At 47.8% G+C, this 24,798-nt stretch overlaps 1 protein-coding gene and 56 non-coding genes across 57 annotated transcripts; all 57 read left to right on the top strand.

The window, feature by feature from the left end:
• Nucleotides 1–4: 4 nt before the first annotated feature.
• On the top strand, nt 5–76 carry Trnat-ugu. Its single transcript has one exon. It is a non-coding gene; the product is annotated as a tRNA-Thr (tRNA).
• A 246-nt stretch (nt 77–322) lies between these two features.
• Nucleotides 323–394, top strand: Trnat-ugu. The gene has a single exon. It is a non-coding gene; the product is annotated as a tRNA-Thr (tRNA).
• Nucleotides 395–639: 245 nt separating this feature from the next.
• Trnat-ugu lies at nt 640–711 on the top strand. The gene has a single exon. It is a non-coding gene; the product is annotated as a tRNA-Thr (tRNA).
• A 245-nt stretch (nt 712–956) lies between these two features.
• Nucleotides 957–1,028, top strand: Trnat-ugu. Its single transcript has one exon. It is a non-coding gene; the product is annotated as a tRNA-Thr (tRNA).
• Nucleotides 1,029–1,273: 245 nt separating this feature from the next.
• Nucleotides 1,274–1,345, top strand: Trnat-ugu. Its single transcript has one exon. It is a non-coding gene; the product is annotated as a tRNA-Thr (tRNA).
• A 246-nt stretch (nt 1,346–1,591) lies between these two features.
• Trnat-ugu lies at nt 1,592–1,663 on the top strand. Its single transcript has one exon. It is a non-coding gene; the product is annotated as a tRNA-Thr (tRNA).
• A 246-nt stretch (nt 1,664–1,909) lies between these two features.
• On the top strand, nt 1,910–1,981 carry Trnat-ugu. Its single transcript has one exon. It is a non-coding gene; the product is annotated as a tRNA-Thr (tRNA).
• A 245-nt stretch (nt 1,982–2,226) lies between these two features.
• Nucleotides 2,227–2,298, top strand: Trnat-ugu. Its single transcript has one exon. It is a non-coding gene; the product is annotated as a tRNA-Thr (tRNA).
• A 248-nt stretch (nt 2,299–2,546) lies between these two features.
• Trnat-ugu lies at nt 2,547–2,618 on the top strand. Its single transcript has one exon. It is a non-coding gene; the product is annotated as a tRNA-Thr (tRNA).
• A 245-nt stretch (nt 2,619–2,863) lies between these two features.
• Nucleotides 2,864–2,935, top strand: Trnat-ugu. The gene has a single exon. It is a non-coding gene; the product is annotated as a tRNA-Thr (tRNA).
• Nucleotides 2,936–3,182: 247 nt separating this feature from the next.
• Nucleotides 3,183–3,254, top strand: Trnat-ugu. The gene has a single exon. It is a non-coding gene; the product is annotated as a tRNA-Thr (tRNA).
• A 245-nt stretch (nt 3,255–3,499) lies between these two features.
• Nucleotides 3,500–3,571, top strand: Trnat-ugu. Its single transcript has one exon. It is a non-coding gene; the product is annotated as a tRNA-Thr (tRNA).
• A 247-nt stretch (nt 3,572–3,818) lies between these two features.
• On the top strand, nt 3,819–3,890 carry Trnat-ugu. Its single transcript has one exon. It is a non-coding gene; the product is annotated as a tRNA-Thr (tRNA).
• A 247-nt stretch (nt 3,891–4,137) lies between these two features.
• Nucleotides 4,138–4,210, top strand: Trnat-ugu. The gene has a single exon. It is a non-coding gene; the product is annotated as a tRNA-Thr (tRNA).
• A 246-nt stretch (nt 4,211–4,456) lies between these two features.
• Nucleotides 4,457–4,528, top strand: Trnat-ugu. The gene has a single exon. It is a non-coding gene; the product is annotated as a tRNA-Thr (tRNA).
• A 247-nt stretch (nt 4,529–4,775) lies between these two features.
• Trnat-ugu lies at nt 4,776–4,847 on the top strand. Its single transcript has one exon. It is a non-coding gene; the product is annotated as a tRNA-Thr (tRNA).
• Nucleotides 4,848–5,093: 246 nt separating this feature from the next.
• On the top strand, nt 5,094–5,166 carry Trnat-ugu. Its single transcript has one exon. It is a non-coding gene; the product is annotated as a tRNA-Thr (tRNA).
• A 248-nt stretch (nt 5,167–5,414) lies between these two features.
• Nucleotides 5,415–5,486, top strand: Trnat-ugu. Its single transcript has one exon. It is a non-coding gene; the product is annotated as a tRNA-Thr (tRNA).
• Nucleotides 5,487–5,734: 248 nt separating this feature from the next.
• Nucleotides 5,735–5,806, top strand: Trnat-ugu. Its single transcript has one exon. It is a non-coding gene; the product is annotated as a tRNA-Thr (tRNA).
• Nucleotides 5,807–6,051: 245 nt separating this feature from the next.
• Trnat-ugu lies at nt 6,052–6,123 on the top strand. The gene has a single exon. It is a non-coding gene; the product is annotated as a tRNA-Thr (tRNA).
• A 246-nt stretch (nt 6,124–6,369) lies between these two features.
• On the top strand, nt 6,370–6,441 carry Trnat-ugu. Its single transcript has one exon. It is a non-coding gene; the product is annotated as a tRNA-Thr (tRNA).
• A 245-nt stretch (nt 6,442–6,686) lies between these two features.
• Nucleotides 6,687–6,758, top strand: Trnat-ugu. The gene has a single exon. It is a non-coding gene; the product is annotated as a tRNA-Thr (tRNA).
• Nucleotides 6,759–7,004: 246 nt separating this feature from the next.
• On the top strand, nt 7,005–7,076 carry Trnat-ugu. Its single transcript has one exon. It is a non-coding gene; the product is annotated as a tRNA-Thr (tRNA).
• A 245-nt stretch (nt 7,077–7,321) lies between these two features.
• Trnat-ugu lies at nt 7,322–7,393 on the top strand. Its single transcript has one exon. It is a non-coding gene; the product is annotated as a tRNA-Thr (tRNA).
• Nucleotides 7,394–7,639: 246 nt separating this feature from the next.
• Trnat-ugu lies at nt 7,640–7,711 on the top strand. The gene has a single exon. It is a non-coding gene; the product is annotated as a tRNA-Thr (tRNA).
• Nucleotides 7,712–7,956: 245 nt separating this feature from the next.
• On the top strand, nt 7,957–8,028 carry Trnat-ugu. Its single transcript has one exon. It is a non-coding gene; the product is annotated as a tRNA-Thr (tRNA).
• Nucleotides 8,029–8,274: 246 nt separating this feature from the next.
• Trnat-ugu lies at nt 8,275–8,346 on the top strand. Its single transcript has one exon. It is a non-coding gene; the product is annotated as a tRNA-Thr (tRNA).
• A 245-nt stretch (nt 8,347–8,591) lies between these two features.
• On the top strand, nt 8,592–8,663 carry Trnat-ugu. Its single transcript has one exon. It is a non-coding gene; the product is annotated as a tRNA-Thr (tRNA).
• A 246-nt stretch (nt 8,664–8,909) lies between these two features.
• On the top strand, nt 8,910–8,981 carry Trnat-ugu. Its single transcript has one exon. It is a non-coding gene; the product is annotated as a tRNA-Thr (tRNA).
• A 245-nt stretch (nt 8,982–9,226) lies between these two features.
• Trnat-ugu lies at nt 9,227–9,298 on the top strand. The gene has a single exon. It is a non-coding gene; the product is annotated as a tRNA-Thr (tRNA).
• A 246-nt stretch (nt 9,299–9,544) lies between these two features.
• On the top strand, nt 9,545–9,616 carry Trnat-ugu. Its single transcript has one exon. It is a non-coding gene; the product is annotated as a tRNA-Thr (tRNA).
• A 245-nt stretch (nt 9,617–9,861) lies between these two features.
• Trnat-ugu lies at nt 9,862–9,933 on the top strand. The gene has a single exon. It is a non-coding gene; the product is annotated as a tRNA-Thr (tRNA).
• Nucleotides 9,934–10,179: 246 nt separating this feature from the next.
• Nucleotides 10,180–10,251, top strand: Trnat-ugu. The gene has a single exon. It is a non-coding gene; the product is annotated as a tRNA-Thr (tRNA).
• A 245-nt stretch (nt 10,252–10,496) lies between these two features.
• Nucleotides 10,497–10,568, top strand: Trnat-ugu. Its single transcript has one exon. It is a non-coding gene; the product is annotated as a tRNA-Thr (tRNA).
• A 246-nt stretch (nt 10,569–10,814) lies between these two features.
• Nucleotides 10,815–10,886, top strand: Trnat-ugu. Its single transcript has one exon. It is a non-coding gene; the product is annotated as a tRNA-Thr (tRNA).
• A 238-nt stretch (nt 10,887–11,124) lies between these two features.
• Trnat-ugu lies at nt 11,125–11,196 on the top strand. The gene has a single exon. It is a non-coding gene; the product is annotated as a tRNA-Thr (tRNA).
• Nucleotides 11,197–11,442: 246 nt separating this feature from the next.
• Nucleotides 11,443–11,514, top strand: Trnat-ugu. The gene has a single exon. It is a non-coding gene; the product is annotated as a tRNA-Thr (tRNA).
• A 245-nt stretch (nt 11,515–11,759) lies between these two features.
• Trnat-ugu lies at nt 11,760–11,831 on the top strand. The gene has a single exon. It is a non-coding gene; the product is annotated as a tRNA-Thr (tRNA).
• A 246-nt stretch (nt 11,832–12,077) lies between these two features.
• Trnat-ugu lies at nt 12,078–12,149 on the top strand. The gene has a single exon. It is a non-coding gene; the product is annotated as a tRNA-Thr (tRNA).
• A 245-nt stretch (nt 12,150–12,394) lies between these two features.
• Nucleotides 12,395–12,466, top strand: Trnat-ugu. Its single transcript has one exon. It is a non-coding gene; the product is annotated as a tRNA-Thr (tRNA).
• Nucleotides 12,467–12,712: 246 nt separating this feature from the next.
• Nucleotides 12,713–12,784, top strand: Trnat-ugu. Its single transcript has one exon. It is a non-coding gene; the product is annotated as a tRNA-Thr (tRNA).
• A 245-nt stretch (nt 12,785–13,029) lies between these two features.
• Nucleotides 13,030–13,101, top strand: Trnat-ugu. Its single transcript has one exon. It is a non-coding gene; the product is annotated as a tRNA-Thr (tRNA).
• A 246-nt stretch (nt 13,102–13,347) lies between these two features.
• Nucleotides 13,348–13,419, top strand: Trnat-ugu. Its single transcript has one exon. It is a non-coding gene; the product is annotated as a tRNA-Thr (tRNA).
• Nucleotides 13,420–13,664: 245 nt separating this feature from the next.
• On the top strand, nt 13,665–13,736 carry Trnat-ugu. The gene has a single exon. It is a non-coding gene; the product is annotated as a tRNA-Thr (tRNA).
• Nucleotides 13,737–13,982: 246 nt separating this feature from the next.
• On the top strand, nt 13,983–14,054 carry Trnat-ugu. Its single transcript has one exon. It is a non-coding gene; the product is annotated as a tRNA-Thr (tRNA).
• Nucleotides 14,055–14,299: 245 nt separating this feature from the next.
• On the top strand, nt 14,300–14,371 carry Trnat-ugu. The gene has a single exon. It is a non-coding gene; the product is annotated as a tRNA-Thr (tRNA).
• A 246-nt stretch (nt 14,372–14,617) lies between these two features.
• Trnat-ugu lies at nt 14,618–14,689 on the top strand. Its single transcript has one exon. It is a non-coding gene; the product is annotated as a tRNA-Thr (tRNA).
• Nucleotides 14,690–14,934: 245 nt separating this feature from the next.
• On the top strand, nt 14,935–15,006 carry Trnat-ugu. Its single transcript has one exon. It is a non-coding gene; the product is annotated as a tRNA-Thr (tRNA).
• Nucleotides 15,007–20,623: 5,617 nt separating this feature from the next.
• Nucleotides 20,624–20,704, top strand: Trnaf-gaa. Its single transcript has one exon. It is a non-coding gene; the product is annotated as a tRNA-Phe (tRNA).
• A 606-nt stretch (nt 20,705–21,310) lies between these two features.
• On the top strand, nt 21,311–22,154 carry LOC124793895 (transcription factor BTF3 homolog 4-like). Its single transcript, XM_047258055.1, has one exon. It carries the CDS (start codon nt 21,392–21,394, stop codon nt 21,965–21,967), a length of 576 nt encoding a protein of 191 aa, XP_047114011.1. The 5' UTR covers nt 21,311–21,391; the 3' UTR covers nt 21,968–22,154.
• Nucleotides 22,155–22,675: 521 nt separating this feature from the next.
• Nucleotides 22,676–22,747, top strand: Trnat-ugu. The gene has a single exon. It is a non-coding gene; the product is annotated as a tRNA-Thr (tRNA).
• A 245-nt stretch (nt 22,748–22,992) lies between these two features.
• Trnat-ugu lies at nt 22,993–23,064 on the top strand. Its single transcript has one exon. It is a non-coding gene; the product is annotated as a tRNA-Thr (tRNA).
• A 246-nt stretch (nt 23,065–23,310) lies between these two features.
• Nucleotides 23,311–23,382, top strand: Trnat-ugu. Its single transcript has one exon. It is a non-coding gene; the product is annotated as a tRNA-Thr (tRNA).
• A 245-nt stretch (nt 23,383–23,627) lies between these two features.
• On the top strand, nt 23,628–23,699 carry Trnat-ugu. Its single transcript has one exon. It is a non-coding gene; the product is annotated as a tRNA-Thr (tRNA).
• A 246-nt stretch (nt 23,700–23,945) lies between these two features.
• On the top strand, nt 23,946–24,017 carry Trnat-ugu. The gene has a single exon. It is a non-coding gene; the product is annotated as a tRNA-Thr (tRNA).
• Nucleotides 24,018–24,262: 245 nt separating this feature from the next.
• On the top strand, nt 24,263–24,334 carry Trnat-ugu. The gene has a single exon. It is a non-coding gene; the product is annotated as a tRNA-Thr (tRNA).
• Nucleotides 24,335–24,580: 246 nt separating this feature from the next.
• On the top strand, nt 24,581–24,652 carry Trnat-ugu. The gene has a single exon. It is a non-coding gene; the product is annotated as a tRNA-Thr (tRNA).
• Nucleotides 24,653–24,798: the final 146 nt, after the last annotated feature.

Here is a 24,798-nt window from a genome sequence, read left to right as displayed (position 1 = left end):
AGCAGCCTCCTTAGCTCAGGGGCAGAGCACTGGTCTTGTAAACCAGGGGTCGTGAGTTCGATTCTCACAGGGGGCAGCACAATTTTAAATGGGCCAATGTAATGCTTTGAACCGAAAATTTCAAAATAGCGTGTCTTTTCGGGCCTGAGCCAAGATCACAGATGACGATAGACGAAAGACGGCAGCACCCGTCAGTCATCGCTGTGGACCTCAGTGGTAGCGAATTGTTGTGGCAGAGTAAATCTTTGTACGCATTTTCAGGACTCTGAAATGTATTTTTCTCGAGGGCTGTAGCGATCGCAAAGAGGTGTAAGCTGTAGCAGCCTCCTTAGCTCAGGGGCAGAGCACTGGTCTTGTAAACCAGGGGTCGTGAGTTCGATTCTCACAGGGGGCAGCACAATTTTAAATGGGCCAATGTAATGCTTTGAACCGAAAATTTCAAAATAGCGTGTCTTTTCGGGCCTGAGCCAAGATCACAGATGACGATAGACGAAAGACGGCAGCACCCGTCAGTCATCGCTGTGGACCTCAGTGGTAGCGAATTGTTGTGGCAGAGTAAATCTTTGTACGCATTTTCAGGACTCTGAATGTATTTTTCTCGAGGGCTGTAGCGATCGCAAAGAGGTGTAAGCTGTAGCAGCCTCCTTAGCTCAGGGGCAGAGCACTGGTCTTGTAAACCAGGGGTCGTGAGTTCGATTCTCACAGGGGGCAGCACAATTTTAAATGGGCCAATGTAATGCTTTGAACCGAAAATTTCAAAATAGCGTGTCTTTTCGGGCCTGAGCCAAGATCACAGATGACGATAGACGAAAGACGGCAGCACCCGTCAGTCATCGCTGTGGACCTCAGTGGTAGCGAATTGTTGTGGCAGAGTAAATCTTTGTACGCATTTTCAGGACTCTGAATGTATTTTTCTCGAGGGCTGTAGCGATCGCAAAGAGGTGTAAGCTGTAGCAGCCTCCTTAGCTCAGGGGCAGAGCACTGGTCTTGTAAACCAGGGGTCGTGAGTTCGATTCTCACAGGGGGCAGCACAATTTTAAATGGGCCAATGTAATGCTTTGAACCGAAAATTTCAAAATAGCGTGTCTTTTCGGGCCTGAGCCAAGATCACAGATGACGATAGACGAAAGACGGCAGCACCCGTCAGTCATCGCTGTGGACCTCAGTGGTAGCGAATTGTTGTGGCAGAGTAAATCTTTGTACGCATTTTCAGGACTCTGAATGTATTTTTCTCGAGGGCTGTAGCGATCGCAAAGAGGTGTAAGCTGTAGCAGCCTCCTTAGCTCAGGGGCAGAGCACTGGTCTTGTAAACCAGGGGTCGTGAGTTCGATTCTCACAGGGGGCAGCACAATTTTAAATGGGCCAATGTAATGCTTTGAACCGAAAATTTCAAAATAGCGTGTCTTTTCGGGCCTGAGCCAAGATCACAGATGACGATAGACGAAAGACGGCAGCACCCGTCAGTCATCGCTGTGGACCTCAGTGGTAGCGAATTGTTGTGGCAGAGTAAATCTTTGTACGCATTTTCAGGACTCTGAAATGTATTTTTCTCGAGGGCTGTAGCGATCGCAAAGAGGTGTAAGCTGTAGCAGCCTCCTTAGCTCAGGGGCAGAGCACTGGTCTTGTAAACCAGGGGTCGTGAGTTCGATTCTCACAGGGGGCAGCACAATTTTAAATGGGCCAATGTAATGCTTTGAACCGAAAATTTCAAAATAGCGTGTCTTTTCGGGCCTGAGCCAAGATCACAGATGACGATAGACGAAAGACGGCAGCACCCGTCAGTCATCGCTGTGGACCTCAGTGGTAGCGAATTGTTGTGGCAGAGTAAATCTTTGTACGCATTTTCAGGACTCTGAAATGTATTTTTCTCGAGGGCTGTAGCGATCGCAAAGAGGTGTAAGCTGTAGCAGCCTCCTTAGCTCAGGGGCAGAGCACTGGTCTTGTAAACCAGGGGTCGTGAGTTCGATTCTCACAGGGGGCAGCACAATTTTAAATGGGCCAATGTAATGCTTTGAACCGAAAATTTCAAAATAGCGTGTCTTTTCGGGCCTGAGCCAAGATCACAGATGACGATAGACGAAAGACGGCAGCACCCGTCAGTCATCGCTGTGGACCTCAGTGGTAGCGAATTGTTGTGGCAGAGTAAATCTTTGTACGCATTTTCAGGACTCTGAATGTATTTTTCTCGAGGGCTGTAGCGATCGCAAAGAGGTGTAAGCTGTAGCAGCCTCCTTAGCTCAGGGGCAGAGCACTGGTCTTGTAAACCAGGGGTCGTGAGTTCGATTCTCACAGGGGGCAGCACAATTTTAAATGGGCCAATGTAATGCTTTGAACCGAAAATTTCAAAATAGCGTGTCTTTTCGGGCCTGAGCCAAGATCACAGATGACGATAGACGAAAGACGGCAGCACCCGTCGAGTCATCGCTGTGGACCTCAGTGGTAGCGAATTGTTGTGGCAGAGTAAATCTTTGTACGCATTTTCAGGACTCTGAAATGTATTTTTTCTCGAGGGCTGTAGCGATCGCAAAGAGGTGTAAGCTGTAGCAGCCTCCTTAGCTCAGGGGCAGAGCACTGGTCTTGTAAACCAGGGGTCGTGAGTTCGATTCTCACAGGGGGCAGCACAATTTTAAATGGGCCAATGTAATGCTTTGAACCGAAAATTTCAAAATAGCGTGTCTTTTCGGGCCTGAGCCAAGATCACAGATGACGATAGACGAAAGACGGCAGCACCCGTCAGTCATCGCTGTGGACCTCAGTGGTAGCGAATTGTTGTGGCAGAGTAAATCTTTGTACGCATTTTCAGGACTCTGAATGTATTTTTCTCGAGGGCTGTAGCGATCGCAAAGAGGTGTAAGCTGTAGCAGCCTCCTTAGCTCAGGGGCAGAGCACTGGTCTTGTAAACCAGGGGTCGTGAGTTCGATTCTCACAGGGGGCAGCACAATTTTAAATGGGCCAATGTAATGCTTTGAACCCGAAAATTTCAAAATAGCGTGTCTTTTCGGGCCTGAGCCAAGATCACAGATGACGATAGACGAAAGACGGCAGCACCCGTCAGTCATCGCTGTGGACCTCAGTGGTAGCGAATTGTTGTGGCAGAGTAAATCTTTGTACGCATTTTCAGGACTCTGAAATGTATTTTTCTCGAGGGCTGTAGCGATCGCAAAGAGGTGTAAGCTGTAGCAGCCTCCTTAGCTCAGGGGCAGAGCACTGGTCTTGTAAACCAGGGGTCGTGAGTTCGATTCTCACAGGGGGCAGCACAATTTTAAATGGGCCAATGTAATGCTTTGAACCGAAAATTTCAAAATAGCGTGTCTTTTCGGGCCTGAGCCAAGATCACAGATGACGATAGACGAAAGACGGCAGCACCCGTCAGTCATCGCTGTGGACCTCAGTGGTAGCGAATTGTTGTGGCAGAGTAAATCTTTGTACGCATTTTCAGGACTCTGAATGTATTTTTCTCGAGGGCTGTAGCGATCGCAAAGAGGTGTAAGCTGTAGCAGCCTCCTTAGCTCAGGGGCAGAGCACTGGTCTTGTAAACCAGGGGTCGTGAGTTCGATTCTCACAGGGGGCAGCACAATTTTAAATGGGCCAATGTAATGCTTTGAACCGAAAATTCTCAAAATAGCGTGTCTTTTCGGGCCCTGAGCCAAGATCACAGATGACGATAGACGAAAGACGGCAGCACCCGTCAGTCATCGCTGTGGACCTCAGTGGTAGCGAATTGTTGTGGCAGAGTAAATCTTTGTACGCATTTTCAGGACTCTGAATGTATTTTTCTCGAGGGCTGTAGCGATCGCAAAGAGGTGTAAGCTGTAGCAGCCTCCTTAGCTCAGGGGCAGAGCACTGGTCTTGTAAACCAGGGGTCGTGAGTTCGATTCTCACAGGGGGCAGCACAATTTTAAATGGGCCAATGTAATGCTTTGAACCGAAAATTTCAAAATAGCGTGTCTTTTCGGGCCTGAGCCAAGATCACAGATGACGATAGACGAAAGACGGCAGCACCCGTCAGTCATCGCTGTGGACCTCAGTGGGTAGCGAATTGTTGTGGCAGAGTAAATCTTTGTACGCATTTTCAGGACTCTGAAATGTATTTTTCTCGAGGGCTGTAGCGATCGCAAAGAGGTGTAAGCTGTAGCAGCCTCCTTAGCTCAGGGGGCAGAGCACTGGTCTTGTAAACCAGGGGTCGTGAGTTCGATTCTCACAGGGGGCAGCACAATTTTAAATGGGCCAATGTAATGCTTTGAACCGAAAATTTCAAAATAGCGTGTCTTTTCGGGCCTGAGCCAAGATCACAGATGACGATAGACGAAAGACGGCAGCACCCGTCAGTCATCGCTGTGGACCTCAGTGGTAGCGAATTGTTGTGGCAGAGTAAATCTTTGTACGCATTTTCAGGACTCTGAAATGTATTTTTCTCGAGGGCTGTAGCGATCGCAAAGAGGTGTAAGCTGTAGCAGCCTCCTTAGCTCAGGGGCAGAGCACTGGTCTTGTAAACCAGGGGTCGTGAGTTCGATTCTCACAGGGGGCAGCACAATTTTAAATGGGCCAATGTAATGCTTTTGAACCGAAAATTTCAAAATAGCGTGTCTTTTCGGGCCTGAGCCAAGATCACAGATGACGATAGACGAAAGACGGCAGCACCCGTCAGTCATCGCTGTGGACCTCAGTGGTAGCGAATTGTTTGTGGCAGAGTAAATCTTTGTACGCATTTTCAGGACTCTGAATGTATTTTTCTCGAGGGCTGTAGCGATCGCAAAGAGGTGTAAGCTGTAGCAGCCTCCTTAGCTCAGGGGCAGAGCACTGGTCTTGTAAACCAGGGGTCGTGAGTTCGATTCTCACAGGGGGCAGCACAATTTTAAATGGGCCAATGTAATGCTTTGAACCGAAAATTTCAAATAGCGTGTCTTTTCGGGCCTGAGCCAAGATCACAGATGACGATAGACGAAAGAGACGGCAGCACCCGTCAGTCATCGCTGTGGACCTCAGTGGTAGCGAATTGTTGTGGCAGAGTAAATCTTTGTACGCATTTTCAGGACTCTGAATGTATTTTTCTCGAGGGCTGTAGCGATCGCAAAGAGGTGTAAGCTGTAGCAGCCTCCTTAGCTCAGGGGCAGAGCACTGGTCTTGTAAACCAGGGGTCGTGAGTTCGATTCTCACAGGGGGGCAGCACAATTTTAAATGGGCCAATGTAATGCTTTGAACCGAAAATTTCAAAATAGCGTGTCTTTTCGGGCCTGAGCCAAGATCACAGATGACGATAGACGAAAGACGGCAGCACCCGTCAGTCATCGCTGTGGACCTCAGTGGTAGCGCTGAATTGTTGTGGCAGAGTAAATCTTTGTACGCATTTTCAGGACTCTGAATGTATTTTTCTCGAGGGCTGTAGCGATCGCAAAGAGGTGTAAGCTGTAGCAGCCTCCTTAGCTCAGGGGCAGAGCACTGGTCTTGTAAACCAGGGGTCGTGAGTTCGATTCTCACAGGGGGCAGCACAATTTTAAATGGGCCAATGTAATGCTTTGAACCGAAAATTTCAAAATAGCGTGTCTTTTCGGGGCCTGAGCCAAGATCACAGATGACGATAGACGAAAGACGGCAGCACCCGTCAGTCATCGCTGTGGACCTCAGTGGTAGCGAATTGTTGTGGCAGAGTAAATCTTTTGTACGCATTTTCAGGACTCTGAAATGTATTTTTCTCGAGGGCTGTAGCGATCGCAAAGAGGTGTAAGCTGTAGCAGCCTCCTTAGCTCAGGGGCAGAGCACTGGTCTTGTAAACCAGGGGTCGTGAGTTCGATTCTCACAGGGGGCAGCACAATTTTAAATGGGCCAATGTAATGCTTTGAACCGAAAATTTCAAAATAGCGTGTCTTTTCGGGCCTGAGCCAAGATCACAGATGACGATAGACGAAAGACGGCAGCACCCGTCAGTCATCGCTGTGGACCTCAGTGGTAGCGAATTGTTGTGGCAGAGTAAATCTTTGTACGCATTTTCAGGACTCTGAATGTATTTTTCTCGAGGGCTGTAGCGATCGCAAAGAGGTGTAAGCTGTAGCAGCCTCCTTAGCTCAGGGGCAGAGCACTGGTCTTGTAAACCAGGGGTCGTGAGTTCGATTCTCACAGGGGGCAGCACAATTTTAAATGGGCCAATGTAATGCTTTGAACCGAAAATTTCAAAATAGCGTGTCTTTTCGGGCCTGAGCCAAGATCACAGATGACGATAGACGAAAGACGGCAGCACCCGTCAGTCATCGCTGTGGACCTCAGTGGTAGCGAATTGTTGTGGCAGAGTAAATCTTTGTACGCATTTTCAGGACTCTGAAATGTATTTTTCTCGAGGGCTGTAGCGATCGCAAAGAGGTGTAAGCTGTAGCAGCCTCCTTAGCTCAGGGGCAGAGCACTGGTCTTGTAAACCAGGGGTCGTGAGTTCGATTCTCACAGGGGGCAGCACAATTTTAAATGGGCCAATGTAATGCTTTGAACCGAAAATTTCAAAATAGCGTGTCTTTTCGGGCCTGAGCCAAGATCACAGATGACGATAGACGAAAGACGGCAGCACCCGTCAGTCATCGCTGTGGACCTCAGTGGTAGCGAATTGTTGTGGCAGAGTAAATCTTTGTACGCATTTTCAGGACTCTGAATGTATTTTTCTCGAGGGCTGTAGCGATCGCAAAGAGGTGTAAGCTGTAGCAGCCTCCTTAGCTCAGGGGCAGAGCACTGGTCTTGTAAACCAGGGGTCGTGAGTTCGATTCTCACAGGGGGCAGCACAATTTTAAATGGGCCAATGTAATGCTTTGAACCGAAAATTTCAAAATAGCGTGTCTTTTCGGGCCTGAGCCAAGATCACAGATGACGATAGACGAAAGACGGCAGCACCCGTCAGTCATCGCTGTGGACCTCAGTGGTAGCGAATTGTTGTGGCAGAGTAAATCTTTGTACGCATTTTCAGGACTCTGAAATGTATTTTTCTCGAGGGCTGTAGCGATCGCAAAGAGGTGTAAGCTGTAGCAGCCTCCTTAGCTCAGGGGCAGAGCACTGGTCTTGTAAACCAGGGGTCGTGAGTTCGATTCTCACAGGGGGCAGCACAATTTTAAATGGGCCAATGTAATGCTTTGAACCGAAAATTTCAAAATAGCGTGTCTTTTCGGGCCTGAGCCAAGATCACAGATGACGATAGACGAAAGACGGCAGCACCCGTCAGTCATCGCTGTGGACCTCAGTGGTAGCGAATTGTTGTGGCAGAGTAAATCTTTGTACGCATTTTCAGGACTCTGAATGTATTTTTCTCGAGGGCTGTAGCGATCGCAAAGAGGTGTAAGCTGTAGCAGCCTCCTTAGCTCAGGGGCAGAGCACTGGTCTTGTAAACCAGGGGTCGTGAGTTCGATTCTCACAGGGGGCAGTACAATTTTAAATGGGCCAATGTAATGCTTTGAACCGAAAATTTCAAAATAGCGTGTCTTTTCGGGCCTGAGCCAAGATCACAGATGACGATAGACGAAAGACGGCAGCACCCGTCAGTCATCGCTGTGGACCTCAGTGGTAGCGAACTGTTGTGGCAGAGTAAATCTTTGTACGCATTTTCAGGACTCTGAAATGTATTTTTCTCGAGGGCTGTAGCGATCGCAAAGAGGTGTAAGCTGTAGCAGCCTCCTTAGCTCAGGGGCAGAGCACTGGTCTTGTAAACCAGGGGTCGTGAGTTCGATTCTCACAGGGGGCAGCACAATTTTAAATGGGCCAATGTAATGCTTTGAACCGAAAATTTCAAAATAGCGTGTCTTTTCGGGCCTGAGCCAAGATCACAGATGACGATAGACGAAAGACGGCAGCACCCGTCAGTCATCGCTGTGGACCTCAGTGGTAGCGAATTGTTGTGGCAGAGTAAATCTTTGTACGCATTTTCAGGACTCTGAATGTATTTTTCTCGAGGGCTGTAGCGATCGCAAAGAGGTGTAAGCTGTAGCAGCCTCCTTAGCTCAGGGGCAGAGCACTGGTCTTGTAAACCAGGGGTCGTGAGTTCGATTCTCACAGGGGGCAGCACAATTTTAAATGGGCCAATGTAATGCTTTGAACCGAAAATTTCAAAATAGCGTGTCTTTTCGGGCCTGAGCCAAGATCACAGATGACGATAGACGAAAGACGGCAGCACCCGTCAGTCATCGCTGTGGACCTCAGTGGTAGCGAATTGTTGTGGCAGAGTAAATTTTTGTACGCATTTTCAGGACTCTGAAATGTATTTTTCTCGAGGGCTGTAGCGATCGCAAAGAGGTGTAAGCTGTAGCAGCCTCCTTAGCTCAGGGGCAGAGCACTGGTCTTGTAAACCAGGGGTCGTGAGTTCGATTCTCACAGGGGGCAGCACAATTTTAAATGGGCCAATGTAATGCTTTGAACCGAAAATTTCAAAATAGCGTGTCTTTTCGGGCCTGAGCCAAGATCACAGATGACGATAGACGAAAGACGGCAGCACCCGTCAGTCATCGCTGTGGACCTCAGTGGTAGCGAATTGTTGTGGCAGAGTAAATCTTTGTACGCATTTTCAGGACTCTGAATGTATTTTTCTCGAGGGCTGTAGCGATCGCAAAGAGGTGTAAGCTGTAGCAGCCTCCTTAGCTCAGGGGCAGAGCACTGGTCTTGTAAACCAGGGGTCGTGAGTTCGATTCTCACAGGGGGCAGCACAATTTTAAATGGGCCAATGTAATGCTTTGAACCGAAAATTTCAAAATAGCGTGTCTTTTCGGGCCTGAGCCAAGATCACAGATGACGATAGACGAAAGACGGCAGCACCCGTCAGTCATCGCTGTGGACCTCAGTGGTAGCGAATTGTTGTGGCAGAGTAAATCTTTGTACGCATTTTCAGGACTCTGAAATGTATTTTTCTCGAGGGCTGTAGCGATCGCAAAGAGGTGTAAGCTGTAGCAGTCTCCTTAGCTCAGGGGCAGAGCACTGGTCTTGTAAACCAGGAGTCGTGAGTTCGATTCTCACAGGGGGCAGCACAATTTTAAATGGGCCAATGTAATGCTTTGAACCGAAAATTTCAAAATAGCGTGTCTTTTCGGGCCTGAGCCAAGATCACAGATGACGATAGACGAAAGACGGCAGCACCCGTCAGTCATCGCTGTGGACCTCAGTGGTAGCGAATTGTTGTGGCAGAGTAAATCTTTGTACGCATTTTCAGGACTCTGAATGTATTTTTCTCGAGGGCTGTAGCGATCGCAAAGAGGTGTAAGCTGTAGCAGCCTCCTTAGCTCAGGGGCAGAGCACTGGTCTTGTAAACCAGGGGTCGTGAGTTCGATTCTCACAGGGGGCAGCACAATTTTAAATGGGCCAATGTAATGCTTTGAACCGAAAATTTCAAAATAGCGTGTCTTTTCGGGCCTGAGCCAAGATCACAGATGACGATAGACGAAAGACGGCAGCACCCGTCAGTCATCGCTGTGGACCTCAGTGGTAGCGAATTGTTGTGGCAGAGTAAATTTTTGTACGCATTTTCAGGACTCTGAAATGTATTTTTCTCGAGGGCTGTAGCGATCGCAAAGAGGTGTAAGCTGTAGCAGCCTCCTTAGCTCAGGGGCAGAGCACTGGTCTTGTAAACCAGGGGTCGTGAGTTCGATTCTCACAGGGGGCAGCACAATTTTAAATGGGCCAATGTAATGCTTTGAACCGAAAATTTCAAAATAGCGTGTCTTTTCGGGCCTGAGCCAAGATCACAGATGACGATAGACGAAAGACGGCAGCACCCGTCAGTCATCGCTGTGGACCTCAGTGGTAGCGAATTGTTGTGGCAGAGTAAATCTTTGTACGCATTTTCAGGACTCTGAATGTATTTTTCTCGAGGGCTGTAGCGATCGCAAAGAGGTGTAAGCTGTAGCAGCCTCCTTAGCTCAGGGGCAGAGCACTGGTCTTGTAAACCAGGGGTCGTGAGTTCGATTCTCACAGGGGGCAGCACAATTTTAAATGGGCCAATGTAATGCTTTGAACCGAAAATTTCAAAATAGCGTGTCTTTTCGGGCCTGAGCCAAGATCACAGATGACGATAGACGAAAGACGGCAGCACCCGTCAGTCATCGCTGTGGACCTCAGTGGTAGCGAATTGTTGTGGCAGAGTAAATCTTTGTACGCATTTTCAGGACTCTGAAATGTATTTTTCTCGAGGGCTGTAGCGATCGCAAAGAGGTGTAAGCTGTAGCAGCCTCCTTAGCTCAGGGGCAGAGCACTGGTCTTGTAAACCAGGGGTCGTGAGTTCGATTCTCACAGGGGGCAGCACAATTTTAAATGGGCCAATGTAATGCTTTGAACCGAAAATTTCAAAATAGCGTGTCTTTTCGGGCCTGAGCCAAGATCACAGATGACGATAGACGAAAGACGGCAGCACCCGTCAGTCATCGCTGTGGACCTCAGTGGTAGCGAATTGTTGTGGCAGAGTAAATCTTTGTACGCATTTTCAGGACTCTGAATGTATTTTTCTCGAGGGCTGTAGCGATCGCAAAGAGGTGTAAGCTGTAGCAGCCTCCTTAGCTCAGGGGCAGAGCACTGGTCTTGTAAACCAGGGGTCGTGAGTTCGATTCTCACAGGGGGCAGTACAATTTTAAATGGGCCAATGTAATGCTTTGAACCGAAAATTTCAAAATAGCGTGTCTTTTCGGGCCTGAGCCAAGATCACAGATGACGATAGACGAAAGACGGCAGCACCCGTCAGTCATCGCTGTGGACCTCAGTGGTAGCGAATTGTTGTGGCAGAGTAAATCTTTGTACGCATTTTCAGGACTCTGAAATGTATTTTTCTCGAGGGCTGTAGCGATCGCAAAGAGGTGTAAGCTGTAGCAGCCTCCTTAGCTCAGGGGCAGAGCACTGGTCTTGTAAACCAGGGGTCGTGAGTTCGATTCTCACAGGGGGCAGCACAATTTTAAATGGGCCAATGTAATGCTTTGAACCGAAAATTTCAAAATAGCGTGTCTTTTCGGGCCTGAGCCAAGATCACAGATGACGAAAGACGGCAGCACCCGTCAGTCATCGCTGTGGACCTCAGTGGTAGCGAATTGTTGTGGCAGAGTAAATCTTTGTACGCATTTTCAGGACTCTGAATGTATTTTTCTCGAGGGCTGTAGCGATCGCAAAGAGGTGTAAGCTGTAGCAGCCTCCTTAGCTCAGGGGCAGAGCACTGGTCTTGTAAACCAGGGGTCGTGAGTTCGATTCTCACAGGGGGCAGCACAATTTTAAATGGGCCAATGTAATGCTTTGAACCGAAAATTTCAAAATAGCGTGTCTTTTCGGGCCTGAGCCAAGATCACAGATGACGATAGACGAAAGACGGCAGCACCCGTCAGTCATCGCTGTGGACCTCAGTGGTAACGAATTGTTGTGGCAGAGTAAATTTTTGTACGCATTTTCAGGACTCTGAAATGTATTTTTCTCGAGGGCTGTAGCGATCGCAAAGAGGTGTAAGCTGTAGCAGCCTCCTTAGCTCAGGGGCAGAGCACTGGTCTTGTAAACCAGGGGTCGTGAGTTCGATTCTCACAGGGGGCAGCACAATTTTAAATGGGCCAATGTAATGCTTTGAACCGAAAATTTCAAAATAGCGTGTCTTTTCGGGCCTGAGCCAAGATCACAGATGACGATAGACGAAAGACGGCAGCACCCGTCAGTCATCGCTGTGGACCTCAGTGGTAGCGAATTGTTGTGGCAGAGTAAATCTTTGTACGCATTTTCAGGACTCTGAATGTATTTTTCTCGAGGGCTGTAGCGATCGCAAAGAGGTGTAAGCTGTAGCAGCCTCCTTAGCTCAGGGGCAGAGCACTGGTCTTGTAAACCAGGGGTCGTGAGTTCGATTCTCACAGGGGGCAGCACAATTTTAAATGGGCCAATGTAATGCTTTGAACCGAAAATTTCAAAATAGCGTGTCTTTTCGGGCCTGAGCCAAGATCACAGATGACGATAGACGAAAGACGGCAGCACCCGTCAGTCATCGCTGTGGACCTCAGTGGTAGCGAATTGTTGTGGCAGAGTAAATCTTTGTACGCATTTTCAGGACTCTGAAATGTATTTTTCTCGAGGGCTGTAGCGATCGCAAAGAGGTGTAAGCTGTAGCAGCCTCCTTAGCTCAGGGGCAGAGCACTGGTCTTGTAAACCAGGGGTCGTGAGTTCGATTCTCACAGGGGGCAGCACAATTTTAAATGGGCCAATGTAATACTTTGAACCGAAAATTTCAAAATAGCGTGTCTTTTCGGGCCTGAGCCAAGATCACAGATGACGATAGACGAAAGACGGCAGCACCCGTCAGTCATCGCTGTGGACCTCAGTGGTAGCGAATTGTTGTGGCAGAGTAAATCTTTGTACGCATTTTCAGGACTCTGAATGTATTTTTCTCGAGGGCTGTAGCGATCGCAAAGAGGTGTAAGCTGTAGCAGCCTCCTTAGCTCAGGGGCAGAGCACTGGTCTTGTAAACCAGGGGTCGTGAGTTCGATTCTCACAGGGGGCAGCACAATTTTAAATGGGCCAATGTAATGCTTTGAACCGAAAATTTCAAAATAGCGTGTCTTTTCGGGCCTGAGCCAAGATCACAGATGACGATAGACGAAAGACGGCAGCACCCGTCAGTCATCGCTGTGGACCTCAGTGGTAGCGAATTGTTGTGGCAGAGTAAATCTTTGTACGCATTTTCAGGACTCTGAAATGTATTTTTCTCGAGGGCTGTAGCGATCGCAAAGAGGTGTAAGCTGTAGCAGCCTCCTTAGCTCAGGGGCAGAGCACTGGTCTTGTAAACCAGGGGTCGTGAGTTCGATTCTCACAGGGGGCAGCACAATTTTAAATGGGCCAATGTAATGCTTTGAACCGAAAATTTCAAAATAGCGTGTCTTTTCGGGCCTGAGCCAAGATCACAGATGACGATAGACGAAAGACGGCAGCACCCGTCAGTCATCGCTGTGGACCTCAGTGGTAGCGAATTGTTGTGGCAGAGTAAATCTTTGTACGCATTTTCAGGACTCTGAATGTATTTTTCTCGAGGGCTGTAGCGATCGCAAAGAGGTGTAAGCTGTAGCAGCCTCCTTAGCTCAGGGGCAGAGCACTGGTCTTGTAAACCAGGGGTCGTGAGTTCGATTCTCACAGGGGGCAGTACAATTTTAAATGGGCCAATGTAATGCTTTGAACCGAAAATTTCAAAATAGCGTGTCTTTTCGGGCCTGAGCCAAGATCACAGATGACGATAGACGAAAGACGGCAGCACCCGTCAGTCATCGCTGTGGACCTCAGTGGTAGCGAATTGTTGTGGCAGAGTAAATCTTTGTACGCATTTTCAGGACTCTGAAATGTATTTTTCTCGAGGGCTGTAGCGATCGCAAAGAGGTGTAAGCTGTAGCAGCCTCCTTAGCTCAGGGGCAGAGCACTGGTCTTGTAAACCAGGGGTCGTGAGTTCGATTCTCACAGGGGGCAGCACAATTTTAAATGGGCCAATGTAATGCTTTGAACCGAAAATTTCAAAATAGCGTGTCTTTTCGGGCCTGAGCCAAGATCACAGATGACGATAGACGAAAGACGGCAGCACCCGTCAGTCATCGCTGTGGACCTCAGTGGTAGCGAATTGTTGTGGCAGAGTAAATCTTTGTACGCATTTTCAGGACTCTGAATGTATTTTTCTCGAGGGCTGTAGCGATCGCAAAGAGGTGTAAGCTGTAGCAGCCTCTTTAGCTCAGGGGCAGAGCACTGGTCTTGTAAACCAGGGGTCGTGAGTTCGATTCTCACAGGGGGCAGCACAATTTTAAATGGGCCAATGTAATGCTTTGAACCGAAAATTTCAAAATAGCGTGTCTTTTCGGGCCTGAGCCAAGATCACAGATGACGATAGACGAAAGACGGCAGCACCCGTCAGTCATCGCTGTGGACCTCAGTGGTAGCGAATTGTTGTGGCAGAGAAAATCTTTGTACGCATTTTCAGGACTCTGAAATGTATTTTTCTCGAGGGCTGTAGCGATCGCAAAGAGGTGTAAGCTGTAGCAGCCTCCTTAGCTCAGGGGCAGAGCACTGGTCTTGTAAACCAGGGGTCGTGAGTTCGATTCTCACAGGGGGCAGCACAATTTTAAATGGGCCAATGTAATGCTTTGAACCGAAAATTTCAAAATAGCGTGTCTTTTCGGGCCTGAGCCAAGATCACAGATGACGATAGACGAAAGACGGCAGCACCCGTCAGTCATCGCTGTGGACCTCAGTGGTAGCGAATTGTTGTGGCAGAGTAAATCTTTGTACGCATTTTCAGGACTCTGAATGTATTTTTCTCGAGGGCTGTAGCGATCGCAAAGAGGTGTAAGCTGTAGCAGCCTCCTTAGCTCAGGGGCAGAGCACTGGTCTTGTAAACCAGGGGTCGTGAGTTCGATTCTCACAGGGGGCAGCACAATTTTAAATGGGCCAATGTAATGCTTTGAACCGAAAATTTCAAAATAGCGTGTCCTTTCGGGCCTGAGCCAAGATCACAGATGACGATAGACGAAAGACGGCAGCACCCGTCAGTCATCGCTGTGGACCTCAGTGGTAGCGAATTGTTGTGGCAGAGTAAATCTTTGTACGCATTTTCAGGACTCTGAAATGTATTTTTCTCGAGGGCTGTAGCGATCGCAAAGAGGTGTAAGCTGTAGCAGCCTCCTTAGCTCAGGGGCAGAGCACTGGTCTTGTAAACCAGGGGTCGTGAGTTCGATTCTCACAGGGGGCAGCACAATTTTAAATGGGCCAATGTAATGCTTTGAACCGAAAATTTCAAAATAGCGTGTCTTTTCGGGCCTGAGCCAAGATCACAGATGACGATAGACGAAAGACGGCAGCACTCGTCAGTCATCGCTGTGGACCTCAGTGGTAGCGAATTGTTGTGGCAGAGTAAATCTTTGTACGCATTTTCAGGACTCTGAATGTATTTTTCTCGAGGGCTGTAGCGATCGCAAAGAGGTGTAAGCTGTAGCAGCCTCCTTAGCTCAGGGGCAGAGCACTGGTCTTGTAAACCAGGGGTCGTGAGTTCGATTCTCACAGGGGGCAGTACAATTTTAAATGGGCCAATGTAATGCTTTGAACCGAAAATTTCAAAATAGCGTGTCTTTTCGGGCCTGAGCCAAGATCACAGATGACGATAGACGAAAGACGGCAGCACCCGTCAGTCATCGCTGTGGACCTCAGTGGTAGCGAATTGTTGTGGCAGAGTAAATCTTTGTACGCATTTTCAGGACTCTGAAATGTATTTTTCTCGAGCGCTGTAGCGATCGCAAAGAGGTGTAAGCTGTAGCAGCCTCCTTAGCTCAGGGGCAGTTCCGCTTTAGACGCCGTGCAGTGTGGACGTGCCTAGTCTTCCGCTCCGCCGTAGCGTTACGTATAGTGGACTATCGTTTTTGTTACGTGTTGTGTTGCAACTTCTGAGAGTATTTCTCCGTCGTTGTTTCGTACCTTGTGTTACTTTCTGTCCTTATTTCAGTGTTTTTTGTGTAGCGGTTTCGACCGCATATTTTGAAAATGTCGTCCCAGGTTATTCCTCGTCAGGCTACAGTTAGTTTTGCTTTTGACAAGTCAACCCGCCATGTGCAACCTAGTTCTCTTGAGATTCATGATTGGTTGGTAGATACCTTTGGTGTTCATTCGGATCAGGTGCACACTGCTTATTTTGATACCGAACTGTATGTTTTCTTTGTTAAGTTTATGGACCCACTTCAGGTTGATAAAATTCTTTCTAAATATGGTCATCAAGTTCTCTTTCGGCATCGGGATGATTCTGTAAGTACCGTGCTGCTTTCCAATGCTTCCATCACGTATACCAATGTTCGTGTTTACAACCTTCCACCGGAGGTGGATAATGTCTATCTTAAGGAGGGTCTACAGAAGTATGGTGATGTAAAGAGCATTCGCCTTGAACGCTGGTCAAGCCAACATCGCCTGCAATGTTACAGTGGTATTCGTTCAGTCGAAATGCACGTTAAGCAGAATATTCCATCTCACCTGCAGATCGGTGGATATCGTGTCCATGTAACATATAGTGGTCAGGTTGGCACCTGTTTTTTGTGCAATGAAAGTGGTCACGTGCGTACCGACTGTCCGCGGAGAGTTTTTGTTTTAAAAAATTCTCTCGAACAGCGTCGCAAGTTAACGGTCGCTGACCTCGTTGCAGGTGGTTCTGCTCTTGGTGTAGCACAGTCCAGTGGTAGTAGCGCCCCGCCACAGGTTTTGCGCACCCCTGATACAGAATTTCCTCCTTTGCGTGCTAAATCTGATGTTGTTCCGTCTGTCCCTCAGGTGGGTGTGCCACTTTTGAATAATAAGAGGCGTCGCCCACACGATGGAAATAGTACGGATGAGGATCTCCCTGAGATGCCCCAGTCCGAGCGACCGGCATCCTCCGAGCCACTGTGTACTGTAGCTGCTCCCTGCCCTCCTGAGGTAGCGGTTCCGGTGGCGGCTGCTGGCGCCCCTCCGGCCTCCGACGCAGCTTCTCTCGAGTCGGGTCGTCGGTCGGGCCTGTTGGCGCCGTCTTCCGAACCGACTTCGATGTCACAACAAGTGGAGCCGCGACAACTTCCTGCTTCGCTGCCCCATACCTCTGCCAGCGGAGCTGCTCCGCTTCCTTCCAACTCTGCGGCCTCGGACCTTCCTGCTCACGTTTCGCCTCCGTGCAGTCCATGTTTGCCGGAAGCTAGTGCAGGTGTTGACCATTCCGTTTTGTCGGATGTTTCCCCCGCGACCCCGGATCCCGCATGTGGACCGGCGCGGGTGGTGTCGGATACAGAACTTGACCCTCCTACGTCACCGGCGGCTGAAGTTTCCTTGCCCGTCAGCCGACGCAAGTTACGCGTTCAGCCGAACGTTAATGCTGTTCGTAAAAAACCGAAACGTAAGGGATCCGCGGAACGGGGTAGCAGTCCCCCTCCCTCGGATGCCTCCGTCACCCCTGCTATGGACTGTGACGCTGGTGCGTCGGTGTAGGTGATTTGTTTTCTCGCTTTTCTCTCTATGGTTCAAGCATACACCTTTCTTACCTTAAATGTTAACCGTATTGAGTCCGACGTTCGCATTGCCTCTTTGCGGCAGTTTATTTACGACGCCTGTGCGGACGTAGTGTTTTTGCAGGAAGTGTTGTTTTCTGTTCTCTCTCTACCTGGATTTCAAACTGTTTTTAATGTCGCGCCGGAATATTCAACAGGAACTGCTCTTTTCTTTCGAGAGGGCATTCCTATTACTGACATTGAATTCCTTGACTCTGGCCGTGGGATTGGTTGTCGTCTTTTTGATCTCCGCCTCGTTGTTTTGTATGCCCCCTCTGGTTCGGGTCACACTGTGGCTCGATCGCGCTTTTATAAAGAAGAGCTTATTTATCTTTTGCGCCAGAGTCCTCGGAGTCTCCTGCTCGGAGGCGATTTTAATTGTGTTTTACGCCCTGCAGACCAGTCCCCCAATTTTAATTATTGCCGTGATTTACATGACTTAGTTCGTACGATGCATCTGCGTGATGTTTGGGAACACAAATATCCAACCCTGGTGAAATATACGTTTTTTACCGCGTCCTCATGCAGTAGACTCGACAGATTCTATTTATCTGATTTTTTATGTGATAAAATTCTTTCTGTCGAAGTTATTCCTACTAGTTTTTCTGACCATTGTGCTTTTACTGCAACTGTAAATCTTAGTCGCCAACCTGCAAAACTTTATCGTTCCCAGTGGATGTTAAATGTTTCCCACCTTGCCGACAGTGCTATGGATGATGTTATAAGTGGCGTGTGGGAGCGATGTCTTCGCTCTGTCCCGCGATACCCCTCCTTGCTGGTTTGGTGGACTGCGTTTGCCAAGCCCAAGATTCGTCAGACTTTGATTTTCTACTGTGCTGCTAGGACGCGTGATTTTAAGAACACGTATGAATATTACTACTCTGTCCTGCGTGAACTATATGACGCGGCGGGTACCTCTCCACTGCGGATCCATGATGTTCGTCGTATTAAAGCCAAGCTCTTGAGCCTTAAACGACGACAGATGGATGGTCTGCGAGTTAAGTCGAAACCTCACTCTCTTGTTGAAGGTGAACTGACATCCTTGTACCACCTGCTACGGCATCAGACTCGTCGTCGTCGCTCCTTCATCTCTTCTCTTACGGTGGATGATGGGCGACAGTTTAGTGCACAGGAGGAAATGGTTCGTGCTCTTCATCAGTATTACACTAGTCTCTATTCTGCCGATGATTCTGGTGAGTCTCTTTCGGATGATGTCTTTGGGGATCTAACTGCGACGATCGGGCCTGACGCGAACGGCGAATTTCTCCGGGAGTTCCAGGTAGATGATGTTTTCGATTTTATTGCTCGCTCTCCGTCCAGTAAATCGCCGGGTCCAGACGGCCTGCCTAAAGAATTTTATCTCCGTTTTTGGCCTCGTTTGGGTGGCATTTTTACGCAGATTTTAAATGAGATTGTCAGAGGGATGGATGTGCCTGCCGATTTTAAAGTAGGGAAAATTGTTTTAATTCCGAAGTCCTCTGGTCGTTTATCTGCTGCCAATCTTCGTCCGCTCACATTGCTGAATTTTGACTATAAGACAGCTGCTAGAGCGCTCAATAGCCGGCTGTCTTCTCTGCTTCGGGGTGTGATTGGTGCACATCAATGTTGTTTTCATGATAGATCTATTCTGACACCAGTAGCCGAATATCGGGATGTTGTCTCGGTTGCGGCGGTTACAAACGTACATTGTGCCTTTGCCTTCCTTGATTTTTATAAGGCTTTTGATCACGTCAGTCATGTGTTTTTAGATCGTGTTTTAGGTACAATAGGTTTTAACGCTTCATCACGTGGTGTTCTTGGCAATTTGTACAGGGGAATAACAGCTCGGGTGTCAGTCAATGGGCAGCTGACGCCGCCCATTGCTATCCGCCGCGGAGTGCCTCAGGGTAGTCCGCTCTCTATGTCTTTATTCGTTTTGTCCCTGGAACCGCTGCTTCGGACTATTGCTCTCAAGCTTCAGGGTATGTCCCTCTCTGGTGGGAAGCTCTCGGTTAAGGCATATGCGGATGATGTCGTTGTTCTCCTCCGTCAACGAGATGATATCCCGTTGTTGAAAGGGGCAGTTGATGCATACTGTCGTGTCTCTGGAGCGCGTCTCAATCAGGGTAAATGTAAGTTCCTTGATATTCGAGGATTTCGCGATGCTGACGTCCCTTGGGCCACTTTTGTCGATCGCCATACGTCCTTGGGGATTATCATTGATCGGTGTCCTCTAAAAATGGCGGCTCTCAATTGGAAATCTGTCACTGAGAAGATACAGGGGGCTCTGATGGTCCATGAGCAGCGCTCTGCTACCATTTTGCAAAAAGTCAGAATTTTAGACACCTACGTCCTATGTAAAGCTTATTATGTTGCTCAGCTGTTCCCACTTCCCATGATGGTGGCGAAAAGGTTGCGCCAATTGTCTAGCAGGTTTATATGGAAGGGCCATCTATTCAAGTTACGTTACGAGGTAATGACGAAACCGCGTCTCTCCGGAGGCTTGGGCCTCTCTGACATTACTCGCAAGGCGTCTGCTTTGTACGTCCGCCGAACGACTCTAATTGTTACGCAAGAAGTGACTTCAATTACATCCAGGCTTTTTACTGTTGTGCGTCCGGCGAGCCTTGCTCCACCTGTCGATGTCGGACGCCTAAATTTTAAGTTGAAACACATTCGGGAATTTTACATTGCGGTGAGTTACCTCGGTGACGTCTTCTTGCGGCGACCGGTGCCAACGACCAAGAGCTTGATTGCCCGCTGGGAGGGGCTGGCCAGTCCCAATCCAATAGAACTGGCGTCTCCATCCGTGTCCTGGAGGAACGTCTGGAAGAACGTTAGTCTGCCGATCCACTCTATGGCCGTGGCGTCCACGTGGTATAGGGTAATAAATAATTTGGTTCCCACCAATGTACGACTGCACCGTATTGGTCTTTCTGACACGGACACCTGTACTCGGTGTGGTCTCCTGGATACCCTTGAACATCGATTCACCTGCTGTGGGCACCTTGCTAATTGGCGTTGGCTCAGGAAACAACTTGCTTTTGTCACTAGGTCTGCTGAAGCCGCTTATACTATTGACATCATCGTCCGGCCCGATTCTTCCTTTTTTCCGCGGACGAAGCTCCATACCGTCATGTGGTTGATTGGCCATTTCGTACATTTTGTCAACAGTTGTCATGAAGAGGATGGACACCTAGCGTTTCGGCAGTACATGCTTACTGCTTACTGGCAACGCTTGCGATTGCCAGGCCTCCGAGATGATTTTGCCAATATGCTTAGCCTGACATTTGAAAGAGAGGGTGTTGGCTAAGGTCACCTGTGTGAGCCATTTTCTTTTATACTGTTTCTGAATTTGCCGCCTTTATGTATGTTTCTTCTCTACACCAGGACTGAAGTTTTCGTGTTTTAACCTTTATTTCAGTAAGCAGTCTACATTATATAGTCATGTTTTAGGATTTTAATTTCAGTACTGTACTTCTTTTGAAGTGGCTGTGTGGTGGATATTCTTTAATATTTTTTTCAATAGATACATTCGTTCGAGTGGTAGGAAAAAAAAAAAAAAAAAAAAAAAAAAAGGGGTATGATTCCTGCTTTGGGTGCAGGAGAAAAAAAAAAAAAAAAAAAAAAAAAAAAAAAAAAAAAAAAAAAAAAAAATAGCTCAGTTGGGAGAGCGTTAGACTGAAGATCTAAAGGTCCCTGGTTCGATCCCGGGTTTCGGCAGGTATTCATTTTGATGCGACGCCAATGGAATTACTCTGCGTTTGCGATAATGCAACTACCGCTGACAACAAAAATGACTCTCTCCTGTAGCTGTTCTGGTTGCCTAGTGCATGCCGTAAGAGGAACTCACTAGACAACTAACTCCCTTAGAAACAAAAGGATTAAAAATATCCTACCGACTGCATTCCTTTTTCTGTGTCAAAAAAAAAAAAAAAAAAAAAAAAAAAAGGGGCAGAGCACTGGTCTTGTAAACCAGGGGTCGTGAGTTCGATTCTCACAGGGGGCAGCACAATTTTAAATGGGCCAATGTAATGCTTTGAACCGAAAATTTCAAAATAGCGTGTCTTTTCGGGCCTGAGCCAAGATCACAGATGACGATAGACGAAAGACGGCAGCACCCGTCAGTCATCGCTGTGGACCTCAGTGGTAGCGAATTGTTGTGGCAGAGTAAATCTTTGTACGCATTTTCAGGACTCTGAATGTATTTTTCTCGAGGGCTGTAGCGATCGCAAAGAGGTGTAAGCTGTAGCAGCCTCCTTAGCTCAGGGGCGTAATTGTTTGTGTACGTGTTAATCATATGTGGCTTACGTTGCTTACTTTGTGAACGAGTTGCTTTGGCAATCCTGCCGGCATCCATTTTCTTCATGAATTGGTTTTGTGTGAGAGCACGTGTGTAAAAAGTTAAGGCAGCAGAAATGAACCAAGAAAAGTTGAAGAAACTACAGGCCCAGGTGCGGATTGGAGGGAAAGGCACACCGCGAAGGAAGAAGAAGGTTGTTCATGCAACCGCAGCTACTGATGACAAGAAGTTGCAAAGTTCGTTGAAGAAGCTTTCAGTAAATACTATACCGGGCATCGAAGAAGTAAATATGATCAAGGATGACGGTACTGTAATTCACTTTAATAATCCTAAAGCCCAAGCGTCTTTAGCGGCCAATACATTTGCCATCACTGGCCTTGGAGAAACAAAGCAAATTACAGAAATGTTACCGGGTATTCTAAGTCAGTTGGGCACTGAAGGTTTGACTCAATTAAAGCGCCTGGCATCGAGTGTGGCAAACAGTGCTGCAGGCGGCAAAGCTAGCATTGAAGAAGACGACGAAGTTCCTGAACTTGTTGAGAACTTCGACGAGGCAAGTAAGGAAGAGGTTGCAGTAATATCAGATAAATCCAAGGGGAAGGACGCAGATGGATCCGCAAGTGACGGAAAACAGGAAGAAAAATCCAAAGAAAATAAGGCGGAAGCAACAAACAAGGACAAGGAGAATTGAAGAATCTGAAGGCTCAGTTATTTTGCCGTGAAGAGTAGCTGTACCCCTGAATCCTCCAAGCAGCGGCAGCAGTCTTCATGGACATTTCGATGTGCATTTGCAACATCAGTTCTATAAAAATTTACTCTCATTGTATGTGAATAGAATCAAAATCAAAGTTTAATAAAAATAACTTTGAGTGATTGTATACTTGCTTGATATAATTGGAAGAAACAAGTTAATTTTCATTTCTCTTACATGTTATAAAGCTCTTAAACTTCGGAGGAGAAATGTTGAGTTAGTGTCTTAAAGTTGTTTTGTATTCTTTAACCACACTATTTTATCAGCTGTTGAGCAAGTGAGACTTAACTAGCAGATTGTATAATAAAACTGATAAAAAAATCAAAAAAAAAAAAAAAAAAAAAGGGGCAGAGCACTGGTCTTGTAAACCAGGGGTCGTGAGTTCGATTCTCACAGGGGGCAGCACAATTTTAAATGGGCCAATGTAATGCTTTGAACCGAAAATTTCAAAATAGCGTGTCTTTTCGGGCCTGAGCCAAGATCACAGATGACGATAGACGAAAGACGGCAGCACCCGTCAGTCATCGCTGTGGACCTCAGTGGTAGCGAATTGTTGTGGCAGAGTAAATCTTTGTACGCATTTTCAGGACTCTGAAATGTATTTTTCTCGAGGGCTGTAGCGATCGCAAAGAGGTGTAAGCTGTAGCAGCCTCCTTAGCTCAGGGGCAGAGCACTGGTCTTGTAAACCAGGGGTCGTGAGTTCGATTCTCACAGGGGGCAGCACAATTTTAAATGGGCCAATGTAATGCTTTGAACCGAAAATTTCAAAATAGCGTGTCTTTTCGGGCCTGAGCCAAGATCACAGATGACGATAGACGAAAGACGGCAGCACCCGTCAGTCATCGCTGTGGACCTCAGTGGTAGCGAATTGTTGTGGCAGAGTAAATCTTTGTACGCATTTTCAGGACTCTGAATGTATTTTTCTCGAGGGCTGTAGCGATCGCAAAGAGGTGTAAGCTGTAGCAGCCTCCTTAGCTCAGGGGCAGAGCACTGGTCTTGTAAACCAGGGGTCGTGAGTTCGATTCTCACAGGGGGCAGCAAAATTTTAAATGGGCCAATGTAATGCTTTGAACCGAAAATTTCAAAATAGCGTGTCTTTTCGGGCCTGAGCCAAGATCACAGATGACGATAGACGAAAGACGGCAGCACCCGTCAGTCATCGCTGTGGACCTCAGTGGTAGCGAATTGTTGTGGCAGAGTAAATCTTTGTACGCATTTTCAGGACTCTGAAATGTATTTTTCTCGAGGGCTGTAGCGATCGCAAAGAGGTGTAAGCTGTAGCAGCCTCCTTAGCTCAGGGGCAGAGCACTGGTCTTGTAAACCAGGGGTCGTGAGTTCGATTCTCACAGGGGGCAGCACAATTTTAAATGGGCCAATGTAATGCTTTGAACCGAAAATTTCAAAATAGCGTGTCTTTTCGGGCCTGAGCCAAGATCACAGATGACGATAGACGAAAGACGGCAGCACCCGTCAGTCATCGCTGTGGACCTCAGTGGTAGCGAATTGTTGTGGCAGAGTAAATCTTTGTACGCATTTTCAGGACTCTGAATGTATTTTTCTCGAGGGCTGTAGCGATCGCAAAGAGGTGTAAGCTGTAGCAGCCTCCTTAGCTCAGGGGCAGAGCACTGGTCTTGTAAACCAGGGGTCGTGAGTTCGATTCTCACAGGGGGCAGCACAATTTTAAATGGGCCAATGTAATGCTTTGAACCGAAAATCTCAAAATAGCGTGTCTTTTCGGGCCTGAGCCAAGATCACAGATGACGATAGACGAAAGACGGCAGCACCCGTCAGTCATCGCTGTGGACCTCAGTGGTAGCGAATTGTTGTGGCAGAGTAAATCTTTGTACGCATTTTCAGGACTCTGAAATGTATTTTTCTCGAGGGCTGTAGCGATCGCAAAGAGGTGTAAGCTGTAGCAGCCTCCTTAGCTCAGGGGCAGAGCACTGGTCTTGTAAACCAGGGGTCGTGAGTTCGATTCTCACAGGGGGCAGCACAATTTTAAATGGGCCAATGTAATGCTTTGAACCGAAAATTTCAAAATAGCGTGTCTTTTCGGGCCTGAGCCAAGATCACAGATGACGATAGACGAAAGACGGCAGCACCCGTCAGTCATCGCTGTGGACCTCAGTGGTAGCGAATTGTTGTGGCAGAGTAAATCTTTGTACGCATTTTCAGGACTCTGAATGTATTTTTCTCGAGGGCTGTAGCGATCGCAAAGAGGTGTAAGCTGTAGCAGCCTCCTTAGCTCAGGGGCAGAGCACTGGTCTTGTAAACCAGGGGTCGTGAGTTCGATTCTCACAGGGGGCAGTACAATTTTAAATGGGCCAATGTAATGCTTTGAACCGAAAATTTCAAAATAGCGTGTCTTTTCGGGCCTGAGCCAAGATCACAGATGACGATAGACGAAAGACGGCAGCACCCGTCAGTCATCGCTGTGGACCTCAGTGGTAGCGAATTGTTGTGGCAGAGTAAATCTTTGTACGCATTTTCAGGACTCTGAAATGTATTTTTCTCGAGGGCTGTAGCGATCGCAAAGAGGTGTAAGCTGTAGCAGCCTCCTTAGCTCAGGGGCAGAGCACTGGTCTTGTAAACCAGGGGTCGTGAGTTCGATTCTCACAGGGGGCAGCACAATTTTAAATGGGCCAATGTAATGCTTTGAACCGAAAATTTCAAAATAGCGTGTCTTTTCGGGCCTGAGCCAAGATCACAGATGACGATAGACGAAAGACGGCAGCACCCGTCAGTCATCGCTGTGGACCTCAGTGGTAGCG

Source organism: Schistocerca piceifrons, chromosome 1 (genome assembly GCF_021461385.2).
Source record: "Schistocerca piceifrons isolate TAMUIC-IGC-003096 chromosome 1, iqSchPice1.1, whole genome shotgun sequence".
Taxonomy (NCBI): Eukaryota; Metazoa; Arthropoda; class Insecta; order Orthoptera; family Acrididae; genus Schistocerca; species Schistocerca piceifrons.
The sequence above is the reverse complement of the archived record's forward strand: the minus strand, read 5'-3'. Positions and strand labels throughout refer to the sequence as shown.

Coding starts and splice junctions, on each gene's coding strand:
- LOC124793895 (XM_047258055.1), top strand. CDS start 21,392: ATGAACCAAGAAAAGTTGAAGAAACTACAGGCCCAGGTGCGGATTGGA.